The sequence below is a fragment of the Leptonychotes weddellii genome, chromosome 12 (genome assembly GCF_054177405.1).
Source record: "Leptonychotes weddellii isolate Sample4059 chromosome 12, ASM5417740v2, whole genome shotgun sequence".
NCBI classification, from domain to species: domain Eukaryota; kingdom Metazoa; phylum Chordata; class Mammalia; order Carnivora; family Phocidae; genus Leptonychotes; species Leptonychotes weddellii.
The window spans coordinates 61,703,389-61,727,572 of NC_138380.1; the positions used below are offsets into that span (position 1 = coordinate 61,703,389).

General features: G+C 40.2%; 1 protein-coding gene across 4 annotated transcripts in view; it reads right to left on the reverse strand.

Annotated features, from left to right (window-relative positions):
- DYNC1I1 (dynein cytoplasmic 1 intermediate chain 1) overlaps positions 1-24,184 on the reverse strand; it is a 301,647-nt gene that overhangs the window by 11,511 nt on the left and 265,952 nt on the right. For all 4 annotated transcript variants that reach the window (XM_081800510.1, XM_081800508.1, XM_081800509.1 and 1 more), the window contains 2 exons: positions 10,660-10,800; positions 6,405-6,530 (listed from right to left, as the gene is read on the reverse strand). In XM_081800510.1, the coding sequence (XP_081656636.1) occupies positions 6,405-6,530; positions 10,660-10,800 (267 nt within the window). The remainder of the gene's footprint in view (positions 1-6,404; positions 6,531-10,659; positions 10,801-24,184) is intronic.

Here is a 24,184-nt window from a genome sequence, read left to right on the forward strand (position 1 = left end):
GTGGAGGGGGGATGACTTATATTCACGGCACAGACTTCTCCTGGAAAATGGATGCAGTTCCTGTCCTACTGCAAACATGAAGGAGTTCCACAAGGCAAACGATTATTGCCTAAGTGTAATCCACTTAAAAACCAAAAACGTGTTGTATTTATTTTGTGTCACTCAAATTCTTTTGAACTCCCAGCACTTCCAGTTTATCAGATTCCTCTATATTGAACTGCTCTTTAAAGTACAGGAGAGATGGCTCATCTTCTATCCGTCTGCTAGCTGCCTAAGAAAACTGTTGGAGGCACTTTTATTTAAGAGTCCTTGTACATTACACCTGGACCACCATTCTGAAGTGTATCACCATAGGCCGTTTTTCCTGTTGGGATCCCAAATAAACTGTCATCCTAGTTTTTCATTTCAGCTCTAAAATACACTCAGGTGAACATTTAAATCATGCTTCACCTTTTTAGCAGGTACGTGTGATCTCTTGTATTCACCTGCATTTTTCCTTTCAAGAATTTTTCAAGACCCTTTTAATATGGTAACAAATGTCAACTTTACTGTATTTATTGAAATCTGTAATAAAATGACTGCTCTTCTCTTAGCCCCCAAGCAGTCATATGTACCACGTGATCTGAAATGCCACCACAGTTGAGGGTTACCCTGTCAAGATGAATGCATGCTTTCTTAGGCAATTAGCGAGTGGGATACCAAACCAATAAAGCTAAGGGCGCTCAGATTTATTCATCTCCCCAAGTCATTTTTAAGTTGCCATTTTCTTTTCCAAGTTCTGCTGTATGCTGAAAATGATTTTGGAATTTTATCATTTGACTACTGTAGAAATATAATCAGGGATTTGAAACTTATGTGTATTTATCACAACTGAAAACAAAATCTTCCCTGGAAGAGGTTAATGGAAAAAGAAATAACAGGAGGTGGAGGATAAACTGCTTCTTTCAAAACTGGAGCTGCAAACAGCATTCTAACTAATTCAGATAAGCAGCAAACATAGTTGTTAGGGGATATTTATGACAGCCCATCTCTGTGACAGCGCTGAAGCATTAACAATAGCAACGGGCTTTCTATAAAACACATCTGCAAGACAGACAGGTAGATCGGCTGACTATCAATCATCAGGACACGTGAATAATTCTATACTCACTGGCCCATGTGCTAGTAAAATCAGCTCCATATAAATATATAGAAAAGCTTGCTGCTATTCAGTAAAGAGGCCATGGTGGTGAGTAATTCTTATTTTTAATTCTTTACAATATGTGTGTTCACACATCATTTAAAAAATCCAACAATGATTAACCGCTCTCTACGAGTGCATTCTGAAGCAGCATACACTCACCGTTTTCGGGTTATATTTCTGGTTAACTTCGGACTTGTTATCCATGTTTCAGTTAATTGAACAGGATCGTACGGCTCCACAGCAAACAGACTGCATCCCACAGTGTGAAGAGCAAGATCCTCAAAACTTATTCAAGAGTTAGCTTCATCTTAAACTTCACATCTTAGAAAATTTAAATGGTTCGTGCAACCACTGTCTATTTTAATAACTTTTAAGATACACAAACAGAATAAAAATTATAGCCAAATAATAAAAGGAGTCTTCTCTGTCTTTCATTGAATTCACATAACTTCCATTTATGCTAATGGAAGTTAAGCACCTGCTTCACAAAGAAAATAGACCCCTATCTGTGAAAATAAATGTGTACGGTATGTTTTCCAGATACAATGCTGAAATCAAGCAACCAAAAATGTGTGCTATATAAACAAAGCATCATGTGGCCTACCTGGAAACACTGCTGTTTTATATTTTACCTCATTAGTCATAGGCCCCAAGATATGACTCATGCCTTTGCCATTTAAGTGCACAAAAAGGAAAAAAGGGGTTGGGGGTGGGGGATGGACATACTCAATCTGGTGATTTCAGTGAGCTCATACACAACCCTCTGTTTACCCCTTCAGAAGTTCAGAATAAAGTGCATCAGTAAATCTGGATTCAGGCCACTGCTCTCTGCCATCATCTTAAAAGTCATGGCGGATAAATGTACATAATAGAGGAGGGCATGATCATGGGGGCACTGTGATGATGCTGTGGCAACTGAGTGACAGAGAAAGGCTATCCCTCTCCACTCCAACTGTAGCAGGCATCATAGAGATCTTTCCCAAAACTCTACGATACCTTCGGTTAAACTTACGATATGATCAAAACAAGGGTGTGGGGAGGTGAATGAGAATATCCAGTATGGTTTCAGCTCTATTTCTATGGGCCTCATGGTGTTTATAATCTACAGCCACTGCTCTTCCGATTCAACCTTTTTTTTTGGCTATACTTCCTTCTTTTCCCCTCCCCTCCCTCCCTTCCTTCCTTTCTTTTAGAGAGGGAGGTGGGGAAGGGCAGAGGGAGAGGGGGAGAGAGAGAATCTTAAGCATGGAGCCAGACATGGGGCTCGACCTCATGACCCTGAGTTCATGACCTGAGCTAAAATCAAGAGTCTGGTGCTTAACCAACGGAGCCACCTAGGCGCCCCACACTTTCAACATTTTTAGATAGTCTCAAGACAAAGATAAGAAGAAGGTCACACAGCATGTGCTACATAGGACCACATTTCTAAAGATCTCTCCTTTTTCCTAATGGTCTAGGTCACGGCCATCATTTCTCATTTCTGATCTGCATCATGAGTGGGATTGAGAGCAATACTCTTGTGGCGAGACTGGCTACTTGTCTCGCAAGGAGCAAAATGAGAATTTTTATTCTGTTTGTGTATCTTAAAAGTTATTAAAATAGACAGTGGTGCCTTGTTGAAAAAGTTCTTACCAGTTGCAAGACAGTGACAGCCAAGCAATAAAGGAAGCTCAGGGATCTTCTATGCCCCGGGCCTGTGGGATGGCCCAGCTGACAGAAGCATGAAGCCAGCCTCGCTCCGGGAATAGGACCCTGCTGAGAGAGAACCTGCCGCCCCCTCCTCGATCCTCAAATCAACCAGGGACAAATGAATGTGAGGTCTCTTCCCACAGACAGACACCTCTTGAGTGTACTGCAGTCTCAAAGAAAATGGATCAACAAAGTATACTCTAAAAACTGCCATTTACTTTCTTGTACAGATTGTGGTATTAGGCTTGTTTAAAACTGTTTCATCTTCTTTCCTAGAGGGTTCCATAAAGCAAGATTTTCCATCCAAAGGCCAGCATGACCCTGGTGAGGGGTTCAGTTTTAATGGGGACCAGAGGACCAATTCTGAATACAGATAACAGGAGCATAGTTTCCTGGCAATTTGATCCTCAAGGCCATCTTTTTTCTCTTCTTCTATATTTTCTCCTTTTTAAATCACTTCCTGCTCAAACCCCTTCCCTCTCGTCAGCCATGCACCAGTCTTAGATTTGATCTCAAATTCTAAATGGGGCCAGCTTGCTGTGAAGGCACTCTGTCTGGCTTTCTGCAGTTCAGGTGATTTGGAAGGCTGAGGAGCCACTGTTTAGAGGGCACCCTTCTCCTCCAAGTACAGCTATGCTCTGTCAGTCCTAGGCTGGTGAACGAGACAGCAGTTATTACAATAATGGCGGCACTTGCCCATGAAGTGAGCTACCATCTCTCAGAAGTGGGCTTCAGCTAAGCTCCGCTTCCCTTTATGTACATGGAGACTCTATACAGAGTTCGCCATGAGAGATTTAGGATAGGTTATATAGATGAGCAAAAAGGAAAGAGCCTCTCCCCTTTACCTTTCCCCAGAAATAAATATGAACTAAATTTGTAAATACCTTACAAAAGTACTTAGGGGAAAAAACAAAACAAAACAAAACAAAACTACAGTTAAGACAAAATTATCTTGTTAAGTCTGAGTTTTTCTGAGCTATAGATGGCTTTGTTTATGACGAAACCATACAGAAAGAACTGTTAAATGTATAAGCCTGTCCTGATTTTTCGGCCATTCAGGGAAGGGCTAGAAGATTATATAATATTACCTACTCTCAATAAAATAGTATATCCTTTTTTGGCCGGGTAGTGAATTTGTAGGGATAAACAACCCTACAAATTGTTTGGCCTATTATGTGGCACAGAGATTTTTCTATAGCCTGTCTCGACTCCAGACAATAGACAAGACTGGCCTATAGCTACAGACATTTCTATAGTCTGTCATATCACTTAGAAAAGTAAGAGCAATAATACAAAAATGAAAACCAGGCTGACCTGCCACTACAATAGTAGAAATATGAGCATAACAACACTTCACAATTTAGGAATGATGATAGCAACCTAGAGAGAAGTTGTAGCAGCCATGTATCAGCCAAGGCAACTTCTGCAAAATCATGTATCCTCCTAAAATATGAGTCATATTCAAGTAATCCTGCCACAGGCTATAAAATCACTTTGTTACAGAAAATTCTGTATATACATCATATCCTGTTTTCTCATATGGTATAATATATATATATATTTGTTATCTATATGTAACAGAGCACAGAGTACTGTCTACATCCAGGGTGTTTTATATATATATAATACCTGTGATCAACATACAGGCTTTCAAAAGGCCTTTCTTGAAATAAACCAGATTGTTAAAGTATTCTACTTTTCATCCCTCTTGGACAAAACAGATAATGCTGCATATGATCTTAAGAGAGTTAAGGGACATTATGTATAATAAGAAAGGGAGGTGGAGAAAAGTTTAAATTTCATCTATTTTTCTGCCATTTCATCTCTGAGCATGTCTCCAACATCTATTTCTCTCCCACAATTACACTTGTTATAAACAAAAGAGAGAAAGAAAAAAAGAAACCTTGTTTTTTTTTTTTTAAATTCCTCTTCACTAGCTTTTTAATTTTTTAGTAAATGAACTTAATGAGGAGTATTTGTTTTTATTGTTGCTTAGGTTTATCTTGATGGAGACAATGAAAAAGATGCATTGACTATAAAGAATAATCTTTGAAGAAAATATTGCTGTAAAACCATAGGCAATATTTTTGATTCAGAGGGTATTCTGCTTTCCAAAGACTCCAAACTACGTCAGTAGTCACCAGACCATTTGCATCTTCACCATTGGGGATGAATATTAACCGAGTCTTTGTTGCTGTCGGGATGACTCAGTTTGTGGCATCAGGAGTAGTTAAGGGGGTGTCTAATGAACTCGATAACATGCAGGAAAACAGAGATTTTCCTGTATTTTTCTTAGGGTTGTACATCCCCAAATAGAAACCTCCCATCTATAAAGTCCTTCAGTTTCTCTTTCTGGCTGAATTAAGAGCAACAACAACAACAACACCACCTAGTTTGTTTCAACATAATCGACTCCAACATACAGAAGTATATAATGTATCATCAAAGGTTCCGGTGTAGAACAAACCATCTGGGACAGCCAAATTTACAGAATGCCAACCGAGGAAACCATACAGAACCCTTCTCGGTGAGATCAGCTAAGTCCCTCCACCAGGCAGGCACAGAGTACTGCCTACGTCCAGGGTGTTCTACATACAAATATGGTATATTTCCTCCCTGGAATGCAAATTCTAGATTCATATTACACCAGAATAGCCTTACACAGCGCTCTTGTTTTGTTTTGCTTGAAAGTTCAATATTTTGTCTTTAAGGAAAAAATTCTTTAACCTCATTGCAGATGAAGGTTTTTGTCAACACTTTCCGATTTAGTAAAAATAAACAGATACGTTTAAGTACAATTGATTGGTAATGTAATATTAAAAATAGTATAAAAATTTAAAGAGATTTATCTGAAATGAAAAGTACAGATTTTTCCCCTTTCATATGTGCCATGATATTTAGGAATACTTCATTTATCATGTAATAAGATATACTGGAGCTATATATTCCATATAATAACTTCAGATTTCATGAAAATGGTACCAATTTCTGATTCTCCTCAGCCACTTTAGTATATGAGCTGCTGAAGGGAGCACAACCTCAGCCTCTTTAATTGGCTACATTTTAACTGAAGAGTAATAGTATACATTTTAACCGAACATAATGAAAACCTGACTTTGTTTGTTCAACAAGTTCCCACTCCAATGCTAGCATAATGAATGTGACAAACTCATTTCATTCTCATAAAATTGGTAGGAAGTGCCATGCTTCCTCACAGGATAGCTGGGAATTCAACAGCACTCTGAAAGAGCCTGGATCATTAACTAAAGTGTCCTGTGTGTGGAGACAGAAGACCAAATTAGGCCCTAAGGAGGTCTTAGCAAACTCGCACTGAAGTCAATGGCAATTTGCAAACGCACTCAAGCGGGCTCTTGTGGCCCACAGGTCTTGTCGATAATTTCACTAGGTCTTTAAACTAGACATACAAGTAAAAAAAAAAAAGAAAGAAAGAAAGAAAAGAAAAACCCAAGAAACAAAAACACACACACACAACCAAAAACACCCAAAGCCACAAACCAAAAAATACAGGTACCTCTCCAACGTCGTAGATCCAAATCCGGCCTTCTGAGTCTCCAACGGCAACTTCTTTGCCAGCTTGAGCCCAACGCACACGGTTTAGGGCAGAAGCCCCCTCAATGGCCACACTTGCTGTTGGAACCTGTCAAAGGAGTTACAACAGCAACAAAGAATCTCTGAATATGAATTTAGATAAACAAATTCACAACGATACGTTTAACTGGTGAGTCACCGCTGCCTTCACGTGCATGAAGTAATATACATCCCTTGTGCAGGGGTAAAAGGATTCGTTGTTCTTAAATCATATGCTCCACTGAATTAAGGGGTAGAGAGGAGACACTTTAACAAAAAAAGAAAAGCAGGAGAGTCTTTTTCCACAGTCAATGGGCAGTGAGTGACAAATACTTCTCCGGATTATGCAGGGTGTCCATCCAACATACAAACACAGCACCTGAATGTGATACTTCTTGATCGGGTCATGATTTATGGATCGATGGAGAGAGAGATTTCAGGATTTACCAAAATTAAAGATACTATAAAAGGCAGGAAGGGGGGGGTTTATGTTGGAATAAAGGTCATATTAGTATGTGTCTTCAGGGAAAAAATATGTATTGATCCCTGAAAACCTCATCGGGGAGGGGATGATCAGAAGAAGAAAAAATGCAGGTGGCAAAACTTCAAAAGCTCGAATTCTCTTTCTTCTTTTTTTTTTTCTTCCTGTTTTCCCCCTTCCTGTCAGTAGCAGGGTGGGTGAAGCACTCTCTAACTTTGGAAATGCCCCTAAGGTGATGTCCTGAGGGACTGCAACACCTGTTTGTAGAAGAAGTCTCCTCCCGTCTCCTTCAGTCAACACTGCAATCTGCCAATGTGGGGAATCACTATCATACTTACTATTAAAATGACCCAGAGGTGCTGAAATGGAACCTGCAGAATTTGTTACAAGAACCCTCGTGTTGGGAAAAGATGTTTGTGGGTCTCCCCCTCTTCTATCCACAGTGGTGTAAACTCTGGTCTTTAGGTTTGGAGGTTTATAACTGATGGGAAGATCAGATCTCTGAGCCTTCTACAAGAATGCTGACTAGGAAATGACAAGAGACCATTAAAAAAGGAAGAGTAAATCTTGAAACAAAAAGAAAAAAAAAATACAGTGAGAAGCGGGTCCTAGAGACCATCTCACGCCACTGTTGAAGACCTGGGTCTACTAGACAGGTCGTTTCAGGATGGGAACCTGACATGGATGTGCCTTAGCTCTCCCGGCATTCTGCGAGTCAGGGAACTGAAACCATCTGTTTATGGGAGATTATTGACCCAATATCTATCTTTAAAATAGCAATAAAAACTCCATCATATGCAAGAATCTATGTTTAAACTTAATCAATAAAAATTCTTTTACTGGCTTAAATCACTGTATATCAGCTGTGAGCAAAAATGTAAAACAAAAGTCCCCAACTCATTTATCTTTTTTAAAAAAATACACAATTTCGACAATAAAGGTACCTGCTGTGCAGGCTGGAGCTTGAATTTTTAACCAAACCTTTCAAAGGCCAAAACAATGTGATTTTAGATGGGCCATAATTCTGTCAATATGCTTTATTATTAGTGTGCTACTCAGAAAACAAATCAGAGATTCAGCTACACAGTTTTCAGACTTAGTTTTTAACACCATAATTTAGGGAGATTGTGCAGGATCATACTTTACCTAACTCTGTTCGGTATCAGATTTTATCAATGAATAATCTCAAAGATTGAATAAAAATGTTGACTCTTAATATGAGTATATTAAAAAGCTAATCACTCAAACTGATTTCTGATACATTTTAAATTATGCCTAACACATTTTAAAGAATCTTATTTATTGAGAAGTAGTATAGCAAACTGGGACAATTAATATTTTAACCATTTAAAAATACCTTTTCAAATATTATAAATGGTAAAAAAAAATGACTATCACAACCTATAATATGTGCTAGAAAATTGTCAAATGCCAAAGGAAATGATAAAATATATTTTATTAGTTTGATCGATAATGACCTTTCAAAAGTTGATGAATCTTTAGTGAAAATAATGCATATATTGAGTCTCTCTAACTTCTGTACTTTGGTTTCACAGTTATTTTCATATTTTTTTAAGGCTCAATCATTCTAATTGCAAAAACAAGGATATATACAGCATAAATTACTACATAGTGTGGAGGTCAGTAATATTGAGGTAGATGAATATGAACTATCTTTGCATAGGAGCAACTGGGATAACTTGGTCTAAAGATACGGTCATTTCAACAACAGCAACGAATCACACTGGGAATTCAGGTTCTTTCTCTTTCTTTTTTACACAAATCTAAATCCTAATCTGACAAGTGTTTGAAAAATCTTGTTCAATTTGATCGAAGGCAAAAATGATCTGAGAGGTTAAAAAAGGGTTCAGTTCATTACTGGATGTGAATCAGATTCGATATATCTACTGTTATTCTGAAAGCAGAATTATGTTTACCACAAAACTAAGCAATTTGCATGCCCCGTAATGATTTTAAAAAAATGTTTAGCTATAAAACTCTTAATGTGGTTGTGCCTTGATACCTAGAGAAAGAGAAGGGAAAAATTACATTTGGCAGTGTTGACACATTGATTTCATTTTACCTAAAAAGCAGACTAAAAACAAAACAAAACCAGTTACATAGGAAGTATTAAGGAGCATGTAGAACACTCACCCCGCTGCAACATAGTGGGGTATCACCTAAACATCACTTCTACTAGATCTGATTTCTGATATGGGGGGAGGGGGGCCTCCTAAGCCAACCTGGAAAACGTGTGTTTTTTGGTTGCTTTAAGTGAATGAGTTTATTCCAGCAGGTAGAAACAATATGCTTTTAATCAACAGTGATGAAAGACTTTGGGAAACCATCACAATGTCGAATAATAATGCATCTTTCTATGAAAAGCAATGTTATGAACATTCCAACATCCAAATGATGGGCATCGCATGTATTCATGACTTTTGATCATTTTCAAAGATGCTTCATTATGTAACTCTTGCCTTTGTCACATAGTTCTTGTAGCCAAAAGAAAACACAGACTTAAATTGAAGTATTTTCAAAAGATAACCATTTGGCAGTGGCCAAAGGTGTATGTAATTTTGCGAGATACAACGGCTCGATAGTAACACCTGAGGGATATTTCCCTGTCCGCTCCCACAAAAAATACTAAGGGAGCCTCCTCCTCATATCCTCCAGCTGTAGGCTTCCTAATTAAAAAGGCTGAGCTGCTTCCTGCTCAAAACACTTCAAAAGACCTTTCTCTTGTTCTCCACTTGACATGTAGTTTGCTGTACTTACTCCCTTACCTGTCCCTTCTTATTTATGGAGAGCTGCCCTGAATCAGAAGCCAGGAAGTGATGAAGAGACCATTTTATTTTAGTAAATTGAAGGACATTTAATATTCATGTTAAAAAAAAAAAAAGACACCACAAAAAAACCCCAAGTAGCTTAATTAGCACCTCAGTAATTTTAAGGGTGTGGGAAAAGGGGAAAATGCACATGGCATGATTTTTTAAAACATAAATATATATAGCATAATTTTTAAAACGAAAATCTCCTTACCGTTAATTCCCTTTTGAAAAAAAATGGGCCACTTCTCACTTGGGAAGTACTCTAAATGTGACATGTTGAAATCCCACTTTTTTTTTTTAAACACTAAGTTTAACGGACATGTTCAGAGTTACAAACTACTGTGAAAGTCTGCCTGTAAGTTCAATATTTTAGACAAGGATTATTAACCTTGTAAAAATCAAATGGAAGATCGATCTAAACATAAACAGTCAACAGAATTTTCTCTTATGGATTTAAAAGTGTGCGAATAGCAAACACTGACAAATAACCCTTTTTAAAAACTCAGTCTCAAGTCAGCGTCCACAAAAGCTGACTTTTCCAAGTGCTTGCCAATAGTTATTTCAACACCGCTCTGAAATATGCCTGTGTGTCCCTTCGCATAGGGAAAGGCAGGAACACACATCATTTTGCTCTTTGCAAAGAAGGGTCGTCAATTAATCGTCCAGGATCTGCCACGGTTGCGGATGAAGGGAGATGAAATGATTGGGGGCCGGTGCATCTGCCAATTCCCTTCAGACCAGTCGAGAGTGGGGGTCGGCAGCCCAGCTGCAATTGGAGGGTCAGTCCAAAAAAGGCCGTGCCGCACGGAGAGAGAGGGGGAGACGGAGAGAGGCCAGCGGCGCCCTCCTCCCAGCCCTCCCGCCCGGGCGCCTGCGCCGCCGCTCACCTCGGTGTCATTGTTGAGGTTCCAGAGGTCCAGGCGCCCCATCCCGTCCACGCAGGCAAAGAGCGCGGGATGCACGGGGGACCACATGACATCGTACACATAGTCTGCATTGTCTTCAAAGGAGTAGAGCGGCTTGTTGTGCTGTAAAGCAGAGAGAGCGTGAAGACTCGGTGGCGCTGCCGCTGCCTCGGGCTGTCTAGCGAGCCTAATTAAAAACTTTGCACATTCACAAAGTGTCATAAAACTGCCCGAGATGAAAGTCCTCGAAAAGGTGAACCGCAGCTTTAATGTGACTAGAACTGTCCAGTGGCATAAATAAATACCGGGGGGCGGCTGGGGGGGGGCGGGCTGGGTGGGAAGGGGGAACTCTTAAGGGGCTGGGGCCCGGGACCTGCGGGGGAGGCGGTTTCAGACACAGGCGGACGAGACATTATATGCAGGTGGACGCGGCCGCCCCGGAGCTCGGAATCCTCGCTAGGGTACGCTCCCCGAGTCGCGCCATGCCGGAACCCCACGGCCGTCCGCCCGCGGGGCTCACACCCGCCCGAATGCTCTGGAAGCCCAGGCAGGCCCGGGCCGCCCCGGACCTTTCGCACGGAAGGCAACGCCTGCCACCTCGTGGCCTTTGTCTGTAGTTGCAAGTCGGCTTCCAGGCCGACTCTGGGCCAGATTCATACTTTTTAATGGTTCCTTCGCGGCGGGAAGGAGAACATGCTTTGGAGGGATTTGTAGCTCTTCTGGGAGGTTAAAAATCTTGCGGTTCTACGACCCTTAGGTTCTCTGCCTACTCAGGTGGACTGGTGTGGCTCCATGGAGAAATCCCTGAACCTTCACAGAAGATGAACCACATTTTCTAGATCACACAGTATTTCCAGCAGCCCTGAAATTGGTGTTTTGGGTGAATGTATTAGCACACCCCCATTGCATACAAATGCTTCCACTCCAGAGGGATACACTAAATTAAAATGGCACTCTTGATTTCCAGTGAATACTGTCACATCAAAATAGCACAGAAGTCAGACGCAAGTTTGAAAGTACACCAGAAATAAAATGTAATTGGACTTCATGAATTATTCATTCCATCTGGCTTGTCTTATTCTAATTTCTGCATAATGGCTTTACTAATCCCTGATCAATTAATGTAAAATGAAATTTAAATGATAATGAAAGCCCTAGAGATAAAAGAAATTAAGTATTCTTATATCCTCTGACAGAAATCTAAACAATGGGAGTTTTTTTTCCACAATGTCTTCTTCATCCAGTCAGCTGTCTGTATTCTCTTCATGGGTTCGACTAAATGCCTGTGCAGGCCAGAGTAATAAGACCAAAAAATATAACACATAATATGAACAATCAAATCTTTTATGCACGGAATGTGCAAAGAACGTATCTGTAGGGAACAGCTCCAAATATTAGAGCAAACTCCCGAAGTGTACTGTTAGCAAAGGTAAATGCACAGAATGCATATGCTGAAATGGAAGTGAGAAAAATCAGGAGAAGACAAAAACCTAGAGCAAAGGTTTGTGAAGGTAGTAACTATAAGTGATTTCTCTTTCCATGAATTCTATTGCTTTGGCATTGCTCAGAATTGAACACAATTACAATACTGGTAAAGCAACACAGATTTTAGATGGGCCACTGCGTACGAGGAGGGTAGGTAGCAGAGGCATGAGATGTGTTTTATTTGCAAAAAGTGTCTAATGGGTGAGTAATTTGAAAAAGGACATATGATAATGGAACCTCAAAAAAGAATTAAGTGGACATTAGCCTTACAGTTTTGTACTTTAATATTCTGTAACTCTTTTATGCCAGAATGTTTATTATAAACCATGCTTGCAGTGTGATTTCAAGGCAAAATTATTTGCCAAATTGCTATTTACGGAGCTTCTTGCTTTCTCTCGTGCTTTGGACTAGGTGATTGTCCAGAGAATCTGAATATCCAGTGACACCTTAAAGTGGCATGATTGTATCATTATTCCTTACTGAGATGGAGTAGCTGGTCCTTCCCTGACCACTTGTGAATATTAAATTGTAACTCTGAGTAAAAGACTATTCCCGCCCCAAACGCTTGATGTTATAGCTAGTCAGTCACTATTTGTTAAAGCACATGAGTAACACATTTTACTTCAAGTCAGAGGGTGGAAAACACATGCTTTAAAAAGTCAATTCTTTCAGTATCCTCTTTCAGTAACCCAGCTGGGTATACGGAGGTCTAGATAGAGACACATCCGGACATGCATGAAACATATCAAATCCACAGTCCTTGTTTTGATCAATTATAAAACCACCTGACCTTTAAACAGTCATTTACTAGAAAGCTGATACTATTTGATACATTAGTTCTCCCAAGAAATTATCCTGTTAATCTCTACTTTGTTTCTTTCCTCTTTTCTTTTAGTTGCTATTTCTGTGAGAAACTTAGTCAAAACTGTCATATGTCCTGGAAACCACTTTTTAAGCATCTGGAAATAACAGCCATTGTTCATGTTACCAAAATCCAATTTTCTCGTGTTTAGTAGGATTGTGTTGAAATGCTATTACTGTCTAGGTTTTCCTCCAACTTCCTCATCACCCCCGACCCTCAAGATTGAACCTCCCATTATAAAAATCACAGGCACGTTATTCTGGGTTACAGTATGTGTATGTTTAGGGGAAGGAAGAAGGGCTTAGGTTTTCAAAGGCTTTGTTTTAACCTTGATAAATGCACAGGTTGGGAAAGTCTTGGTCAGGACTGAGCCCACTGTCAGGATACCAAGCGGACTGAAAGCGAGGAACCACTAGTTGCCAAGTATAACATTCTAAGCTCTAGGCATAGGCTAATTAATGCCCCTCTTCCATCCTTAAGCAGTGCTATTTTGAACAGTAATTGTACTTTTTTTTTGAGAAAGGAATTCTTCATTCTTTTTTATTTGGGGCTCAAAGGGTAATCTGAAAGCCCCATTAAAAATTTGGCGATGGGGATGAAGGAGGAGGGCATTTGTGATGAGCACCGGGTGATGTATGGAGGTGCTGAATCCCTGAATTGTACACCTGAAACTTACATAGCACCATATGTGAACTAGCTGGAATTAAAATAAAAACTTTAAAATGTTATGCACAGCTACCCACGTACTGCATGTGTGACAAGTGCCAATGAAACAAAACCCCCAAATATCCAGATGCGGATCAGCTTGACTTTCATGCCCTGGCTCTCAAACAGCCCAGAGAAGCAGGCTAGCAGTCACCTCCCAGCCAGACCCGGAGGGCAGTGAAGGGTAAATTGTTGGGTGTCTGCCGTGCACGACTCTATACACACATTGTCTAATTTAATCCGCATAAAATCTCGGTGAGGTAGACAGTATTTACAGAAAAGAAAATTATAGTTCAGGAAACTTAGGTAGCTTTCTCAAGGCCACAGAGGTTGTAAGTGGTGGAGTGGAGTTGGCTTTGGTTCTCTGGTTTTCCTAGCTGTTAAGCACATCCTCTATTTGCTGGAACCACATGGTCCTCTATGAAACACAGCAATGGTCTTCGGTCTTCATAGCACAAACAATAGCCCTGGTACCTGTTGTTCCAGTCCATTCAACTGATATTTACTAAGCACACCGTGTAACTTGTGGGAAGGGTTAAAAAATGTCATGGAACGTTTATCTCATTTCCTGAATTGATCATTAATAATCCTGAAGATGTTACCCATACAATTCCAGGCATCCTTAGCCCCTTATGACAGTAACAGAAATCTTCTTTTTCCCAAAAAAACTAGGAATAGGATGGGAATGGCCCTTTAGCCAGCAGGGATTAACAGCAGGCCATGCAGTAGAGAGTATCATAAAATGATGCTAGGAAGGAGAGATCTGCGTTTTAGTTCACCAAATGTCTACACAGCTTTGAGTGAGGGGCTGCAATGACATGATCTGAAAGAGGAGGAGAACACAGAATGCATGGGCCAGAAAAGGCAATAGGAGAAAGTGGACACAAACTGCAGATGTTGGTAAATTCAGCCTAACATCATGGACCTTAGTTTTTTGATCTATAAGATGGAAGACGGGAGCAACTGACCTCAAGAGCTCTCATCGGCTTTCTCGGACTCTGTTCTACAGTAAGGATTGAATGGAATAAAGCTTGTGAAAGTTTTTCTACAAAGAGTTATTCAAAGATAAGGGTTATAATTAAAGCCATCTTCCTTGAGGTTCTGTGAAATTCATATCAGTGACTTTAATAAAACATTTTTTTCTTTCATAAAAATTTACATCTAAAAATGTACCAGGGTGGTTTTTGGTGAGAAACTGGAAATCATGAAAGTAATGATAGACCTCTTATTTGACCAACTAAAGGAGGAATAAAGAATATTAAATTTACATGAGAGAAGCAGGTAGTGAACTCTGTTCCAAAGTGAAACTATACAACATCCATCAACGTTTTACAATAAAGACTCGATTTGAGCTTTGATTTTATGAGTATACTTCTGACAATGACTAATGCATATTTTTCCAATCAGTTAACTATAAAAGGATTTCATGAAAGATGAAATTCTATTTCTGATGTCAGATCTATACCAAAGTCACATTTAGAGAACATAACATTTTATTTTTCTTTATGTTATTTATTTTCCTCTCATCAGATCTTTAGGCATTCCCAATAGGGTTTAGAATTTTGAAGGCTGGTGAATAGGAAGACTTGTGTTAAAATGCCTCGTAACACCTCCAAACACTGTGGTTCTTGAGGTTGTATTTGCCTCTAAATGATTAGCTTTCAAAGCAGATTTAGTAGAAATGTTTACCCAAACCATGAAAGTTTCTTTTGGAGTGGAAGGGAAGTGGGGTGGGGGGTGGGGGTAATACATGGGTAGGTGGGGAAGGGGCCAGAAAACTAACAGAATTTCTATATTTTATTCTGAAATAAAAAGAAAACAAATGGGATCTTACCTTGAAACTACATCCTGTTGGGAAAAAAATGGTGACCAAAATACTAAACAATGAGTAATAAGAAAATGTCCTTCAAAAATTGTCATGTGGGTTCCTGTGAAGTAATTAAAATAAATAGCCAGCCAGTTCTACCAGGAAACATTAAAATGTGAGACCACAATATCACTTAAAAAAAAACCACCAAAGGACCCCAAAACTTCAGGTTCACACAACAATGGATGCCTCTACCATAAAAAGAAAGTGCTTAAACAACAAACAAACCAAAACTCACAAATCAAACCAAAAAAACCCAACTCTCTTGGCCAAAAAGAGGTGTTGTGAATTTGGTACTATCATTAGAAAACATGATTTGCAACTTAATTTGGGATCCTTCTAAAGCACAAAGTATCCCGTATTTCATCTTCCTTTCTATGTCTCATATTAAAACAATACAGACCAGACCTAAGTGATATCTTTGCCTGTTTCTATCACGATCAGAAATTTGAAATCAGACATAAGTACTTTGGGTGAGCTATTCTTAACAGCACATGGATAGGGGGTCGGCTTGTTTTCTGTAGGCATTAACCCAAACTATATAAGGACCTTCATTTGAATTAGTAAATTTAAAATAATTACAAAGAAGTTTCTAGAAATCCAGGAATGTAGCATTTGCCTCTCTATAAATGTAGAAGTTTGGCTAAATAAGTACTGAAGCCACATAAAAGGTGTTCTTTGTTACACTACCTTCCTCTTCTGCTTATTTGCATGTAAGAATCCTCCTAATCCAGGAGGCGCCACCAATAAAGAGGATAATTATCCATATAAAAGAATGTATACATATTCACAGGTTTTGACTAGTATTTGAGTGTTTAAAGCCATGATAAAAACTACCAGCTTTGCCTAATTCATGAAAGGAATATTTCCCATTGGCATGATTTTTATGAATATCAGCTCCACCTAATGGTTCTTCTTTAAAATGGGCATTTTAGTAGCACAGATCTGTACAGAATCCGGCTGAAAACACTAAACAAACTGGGAGGCTCTCTTAACTTGCTCTCTGCATCCAACTCAGCTGCTCTGGCTCTTTTGGTATGTTCTGCCTTCTTGCCTGAGGTGCAGCAGGCAGAGGGGGTCACTCTATGGCCAAAACCAGGCTTGTTCTCTGGACTGGTACTCTCTCTCTCTGGACTGACATTTTCTCTCTGAAGGGCCATGCAGCTGTAGGAGGCAAACAAGTCCAGAGAACCCCTTTGGTTGCTACCACACCAATTCTATTTCTACTCTGGCTGAGTGGTTTCACGTCCAACATGATAGCAGTTAGAGAAAGAAGCATTCGGCAAACGTAGATAAAAGTCAGATTGCTCAGACACTGTATTCGAGGTAGGAGGGAAGGGAGTTGGTATTAAGGATGAGGGGGTTTAGGGGGATGATAATGGGTTGGACCTAGAAGCAGCTAGAAGTGTGACTATGAAAAGTCTTGAAGATTTGGAAAGTTAGAACGAGCAAATAAAGTGGTATCTGCAGGCATGGTTGTGTCTATTCATTTATTACCTATTTAATGTCAAGCTGTTTAGCTGCATTTTACTAGTGGTTAGATTAAGTGGCAGAACGTTTCCACGCTGATCCTGAAGCTGTCAACCTCCACTCTGGCATCTGGCTTACAAATTGTCTTACCAGTATAAATAAACTAATCTATATCTCTATTGTGTAATTCTTAAAGAAATATTTAAAATATCGAAAATTATAAACCTAGATCCATGCATTTTACCTTGACTCGTACTTATTTCTAAAGTGCCAGGTAAACATTTGCTGGTCCCCAGAGCTAGTCTGACATTAGTGGTCTCACTACACGTAGTAAATATGACATTTTGACAAATTTCATTTTTGTTCAAGAAGTCATATACCCAAATACCCAGATATGTGGGTATAAAATCTAATGGTAAAATGATTTAAATTTTTTTAAGATTTTATTTATTTATTTGAGAGGGGGAGAGAGAGAGAGAGAAAGAGTGCGGGGAGCGGGGGGAAGGGCAGAGGCAGAGGGAGAAGCAGACTCCCCGCTGAGCAGAGAGCTCGATGCAGGACTCGATTCCAGGACCCTGAGATCATGACCTGAACCAAAGGCAGACACTTAACTGACTGAGCCACCCAGGTGCCCCAAAATTATTTAAATTTTTTATTCTACCTCTTGCATCAAGGGCACGTTTTCAAAGGGTCAAGGCAAGTTTTTTGTGGGTCTGCACTCCTGTGTCTCCTGGTGTTAAACGTAATACATCTTTTATATTATATCTAATACTAGTACAGCTGGTACTTTTATTTATTTCAATCATGGAAAAAACCAGAAAGGAGAATCCTACACAGCAGAAGTTCAAAATATCCTGTTTATATGTAGAACACATTATGTTTCCTATTTTGCAACAGACTTGCTTACCTTATTCTGTTACACTTAAGCCAAATTGAAATTAATCTTTTCAAAAAGCAAACAGAAGCTAAACGTGAGGCAAAGAGACTCGGGACACTGTACACGGCTGTGGGAAAATAACCTATATTAATTAGGAGCCCTGGGCAAACTGCAAGGTTAAGAGACCACATGAAGCTGGCCAAAATGGATCCACACTGGTGTGGTCCAAAAACCATTACTTTGGGTGGTAAAAATGAATTTTGATTTATCTTCCAACATCAGACATACACTGTAGGTTAAATCAGGAGGTGGGGGTAAAGACATCTTTGAATCTCATAATTATAAAGACACTGTGTCTGTTATTTGTTACCCTCATTCTCTCTTTAATATTATTGTTTAGAAGGAAGAAGTGGCGAAGGCAACTTGTGAAAAGGAAAAGCAAACGTTTCCACTCTGGTTGAAAGAGCCAAAGAAAAGATCCACAGCCCTTACTTCTTGCACAATGGGAAAGCCCAGTCAGTTGGGTGAAGGAGTCTCGAAAGTGTTTGTACTTATATGGATTATTCGAATATAAATAACAGGTCCAGGTATGTGTTGGTGGGTGAATGTGGGGAAGGGGGGTGTGGGTAGGGGTAAAAGGACAGGAAGTATGAACACAGGCTACATCCGGCTATGACTTGATGATCACATTCTTGTGGTTTCTTTCAAAGTTAAAATATTCTCCCTGGGTGAGCTTAAAAAAGGAACCCCTCTTCCCCCTCACCCTCCCAACCCCCCACAAAAAAAAAAAAGAAAGAAAAGAATTTGATGACTGGCAAACATAGTTGTATTGAAAGCCAATCTTAATGTTTGCTATCTTGTGTTCAGAAGGGAGGGGAAGGGAGTGAAAATGAGGATGAGGGGAGAAAAAAGTAAGGCAGACACCACCTGAACAGTGTGTTTATCAGAAAGGCAGCCAGCGGGGCTTTGGGGTTGTGGGAAAAAAAAATGCACTCTGTCATCCAGTAAGTGTTACTGGCAGTGAAATATTGATTTCGTTAATCTTCTTACCCATTTTAAGTGTTATCCTTAGATACTGTCATAACAAAAACTTTAACTTGTGATTTTTATTGTATTCTTCTTCCGATATTTTAAACATTGACCAGAATGCTAGAGGAAGTAAATATGCTCAAGGCCCTTTGTTAGAATTATGTAATTTTTAATCTAACCCATTTTAACAAAGTAGGTTATTTCGCTTAGGACATCCAAAAGTAATAACCCATCAACAGTGCTTTCAACTTTGGGCCATCAATAGAAGAAATATAAGATCTAACTCTGTTCTCAAGGACTCACAATCCAGGTAGGACTATGAATATTATGCAATAAAAGGAGAAGGATACGATTTATTTGGAGGTCTGTTTTCTCATTTTGTCCCAGAAGGATCTATGGTGTCTTACAAATTAAATGTCTGCAAAATTAAGAATAAACACACAGCAGAGGCAGGTAAGATAGACAACGTTCCCTAGGATCCTGAGATAAGCTGATTATTACAGTTGGGCCACAAAACAGCCCTAAATTTCCTGACAACTAAGACAAAACATGTCGTATCACAAGAAGGTATGTAAATATCACCGTCTGAAGCAAGAAAGATTACACATTCCTCCTCAAATACACATTTTTGGGGAAAAACTCAAGGAGGAATTTACCATGTCTGTGAATCCCTGGAAGAGACTGGCTTTCTGTCTTGTTTATACCAAAGAAAGAGAACAAGTATGTAGCCAGGTGCGAAATTCTGTGGTACAGCCGTTTGGTGCCAGAGGAATTCAGAGATTCGGGGGGGAGTGGGTGTTGGTGGGTACCGTGGTCTGATGTGGTCAAGGAAGGTATTATCTCGGACAGGTGATGGAACCCGCCTTGGAAGATGCCTAGACTTTGACACATGGGAAGGAAGCCCGTCAAGAAGGGGAAAGCAAAACATGCAAAGACCTGGCTGTGAAAATCAGCATGGAATTCCCAGATGGATGGGAAGCTGAAAAGTGGGGACAGGCTGGTGGACCCTGAGAGTTTGTCCTGAGGAATAAAAGGAAAGAATTCTGGTTTGTTTAGGGTGGGGTTGGGGCCATGTTATGTATGGGCTTAAGTACAGAGTTCAGACTTTTTGATGCAATGAGCTACTGACATCTTAAACAGGGATTCACAAATGTGCAGAGCATTGTATTTTGCAGAGGCGCCTACGTTCATGTGTTTTCGGCTCTTCCAGTGTGGACAGCTGAATGATGAAGAGCATTAACTGCGTAGGGAGAAGAAGAAACAGAGTAGGGGTGTAAGATCTAGTTTGTATTTTATTTTTTTTTCTAGTTTGTCCTTTAAACGTGGTGCATTTCAGTCTCTGGAGAAGATACTCAGGGTAACCTGGCCGTGGAAATGTAGGTCTGGGACTGAAAGGGAGGGCAGGCTTGAAGTCCATGGCCAGGAAGCATTCATGAGAGATGCTGAGGGAGAGGAGAGAGTGGAGAGGAAGGAGAAAAAGAAGACTGTGACAGAAATTTTGAAAAACTGGGCCAAGGAAGTGAAGGGGAAAGAACCAGCGGAGAGGTCTAAGACAAACCAAGAGACCTAACTGGGGCTGGAGAGGGGCACAAAAATTAGAGGTGGAGAGTACAATGTAAGATGAGTGCTAGAAAGAAACCATTGCATTTAGCAAGTAGGGGCTTACTGATGGCCTCAGAGAGAGTCATGTCAAAAGACTAATCACGTTTGTTGAGGAGGGGCTTGGGATCTGGGGCAGTGGTCAGTGTGGATGTACACCGGCTCCTCAAGTGGTTTGGCAAGCTAAACCAAATTTTAGGACATGTTTGTGATATTTTAAACTAACCCATCCTTCAAATCATGAACCACCAATCTCTAAGAGGATCCTAACATCACTGGTGTTTGTGTTCAGGGCTGCCTTCTTTTTTTTTCTTCAAGGTCAACCCACTTGCCATTAGATGTATCATCCTGGACATTTTGGACCATTTCTTATGTGGATTTATATCTTGAGCACCTGGCACCAAGCCTGGCAAGTAGGAAGCAGACAAGATACACTGAAAGTGGGTGATGAAGCAGGAAGCATCTAGGTGCAGTCCCAGTTCTGCCTGGCACTTAGGAGCAGAGCCTTGAACTTTCTTCTGATTCTTTGGACTTATAATTCTTTCTTAGTCTCCTCAGGGCTGAACCTCTGCCTTCCCTGGTTGATTTTTGATTCAGCCTCCTCCTTGGGCTAGCTCTTGTTCTTCTAGCATGCTATTTTGGTTTAGAACCTTTCCCCTCACTCTGGTACCTTGAAACCTAATCTCTGATGAAAGTTATGGTGACTGCCCAGTCATGGCAAAGATTTCAGCATGTTTGTACACCGGGGGCAAGGAACCAGGAGCAGGGCACTGTTTTGAAGAGGAAAAATGATATGAAACATAGTAATAAAACATAGGCTACTAGTGACTTGGACAGTAGGAAATCTAGCCAGGAATTTCCTGTGTATTGTAGGAAAGAAGTGATGGGAATTAAATGTCTGAAGAATGATGAATTTTATCTCCTTAAAAACAAACAAAACTTATCCTTGGATTGAAAGCAGCAGTATGTACCTGAGAGGCTTTGCAACATATACATTTCAGTTGGTGTGTGTGTGTGTGTGTGTGTGTGAAAGAGTGACAGACAGACACACACACACACACAGACATACTTTTCCATGGAATATTCTTATTCTTATATATTTATTTGTCTGGAGAAGAACAGTGATGCCTGGAAACAGGAGAATGGTGCACTGACTATGAAAAAGCCTGAATCCAAATAGCACCACACAACAACTTGATATCCTGCACCAATTAGTAAATATATTCTGTTCATGGTGACAATGGTGAAATGGGTCTCTGGATTCAGCATAAACAAAGTCACTTCTTACATTAACCACATTGCACCAACTGTTCTTGCTACTTTCCCTCAACATCTGCTGCCCCTGGGAGTTAACCTTGGGTGGACTGGAGCTCTTCGGGCACTAGGAATGAGGTGTGTGTGTGTGTGTGAGTGTATGAAAGAACCTCATGGGACCTTCATTATTGTTAACTTTTTTGGTCCATAACCAAGGGTCAACTGTGACAATGAAATATCCTTAGCTCTTGTTATGGGCTGCATTGTGTCAGCACCAAAATTCATACGTTGAAGTTCTAACACCCCAGTACCTCAGAATGTGACTGTATTTGGTGAGAGGGTCGTTAAAGAGGTAATTAAGGTTAAATGAGGTCATATGGTGGGCCCTAATCCAACATAACTGGTGTCCTTGTAAGATGAAGAGATTAGGACACAGACATGTACAGAGGAAGACCATGTGAAGACACAGGAAGACCCCCAACTGCAAGCCAAGGAGAGAGGACTCGGAAGAAATCAACTCTGTCAATACCTTGATCTTGGCCTTCTAACCTCCAGAACTCTGAGGAAATAAATTGCTGTTGCTTTAGCCACCCTGTCTGTGGTACTTCGTCATGGCAGCCCCAGCAAACAAATAGAGTTCTCGAATGAAAAGGAACATCTCCTTTTTCTTGGTCTCTAACGCACATCCAATTGGGAACATTCACCCTACAATTCTGTATGTAGGGAACTGCCCCAAGACTGCAAGACACATATGGCTTCTGAGCAGCTATTTTCCCCTTCCTGATCATGCCCCCTTGTGACCAATGACGGCACCTCTCCCTTGTGCCTACTGCCCCTTCCACTAAGGGGACCTGTAGTGAATATAAAAATACGACCCCTTCTGGAGACAGCAGAGCCTCTTTTATATTTCTCACTTAGCTTTAAATCATACCCAGAGTTCTGCAGTGGTGTTGAGACAATGGGGACAGGTGAGGACAGGGGGTGGAAAGCTATGTGGAATTCAATGCCATCTCAATACAAATGGCCCACACCATTGCAGGGGTGGAACTCAACAGAAACCTGAAATTACAGTTCTGTTCAATCCAATCAGTCACTTAGCCTGAAGACAGACTATTTTTTCTCTCCCGAAACAGAAGTCTTCTGTGCTTGAGATGAGAGTTTATTTTGGTTTAATTTTGTCACCCTCTGCAGGCTCAGTCTTGGCCTCCCTTTCTTTTAGGAACGGTCGTCGGTGGGTGAGATGGGTGGCAGGGTCAGGGGGCAGGAAAAGGCAAGGCAAACAGGCAGGGCAGATGGAGCATGACAAGGCTCCTAAAGCTGAACCCTCTCATCCACGGGTTGGGGTTAACCTTTAAACTCGAGCAGGCAGGCCCCTGCCCAGCTCTCCTTTATCAGCCTCCTTAAAGGCTAATTACTGCTGAATGGGTTCCTGAGGTTGGAAAAATTTCAAAGAATTTTTGAATACATCTCTACAGTTCTCTTAACAATAGGATCTATCAAACAGCAAGGGGAAGGCTCTGTTTAAAAGCACCGAGAGGAGATCAGATGAATGTGTTTGATTGCTAAAGTGACTAATTTATTTTTACACAGTATTAATGATGCTACAATAACCAATATCTATAGCCTGGTTTTGACAGTTTATTGCAAGGGTTCTCATTGTTTAAAAAAGAAGAAAAAGGAAAAAAAAAGAAAGTACGAAAGAAAGAGAGTGTTTTATTTTGCTACATTTCCATTTGTTAACAAAACTCCTCATAAGCAAAACCAGAGGTCATTAGCAAACAACCAAAACATGCCTGTCTCCAGAAGAATACAACTCCCTTCATCATTTAAAATACAGCTCTGCTGAAAACCCAAATCATGACAAATCCTTAACATGAAAAATTCAGTGCAGACTTGAAACCACCTGACTTTACTTTGGGTTTGTGTTCCTTAAAATTACATAGAAAATACCATAATCTTCTCTTCGTGCAGCTGGATGGGGGCCAGGGCCCTGGTTCCAGAGGCAAAGGGCAAAACTAAAAATCATGTCTGAACAGACAGCTCCACCCTCTCTCCCAAGTCCACTTGGCCCCGCGACAAAAAGTGAGGTCTAAAGCACATTCATCCACGGCCTGGGTTTTTGGCCAAAACTCAAGACTCTTACAGGACAAACAAAAATGAAATCCAAAATGTTATCACCCTCACCTTTAGAAGTCAAATGGCCCTAAATGATCGTATTGCATATATGGTGAGTAGTTCACATTTGCCATGTATCAGGGAACCAAGAGAGCTGTATTGAAATGTAGCTTTGTTTAGGAGAAGGGTCTTTAGCTGAAAGTTTAAATTCCAAAAATCACTTTGGAATTTTTGATAATAATTG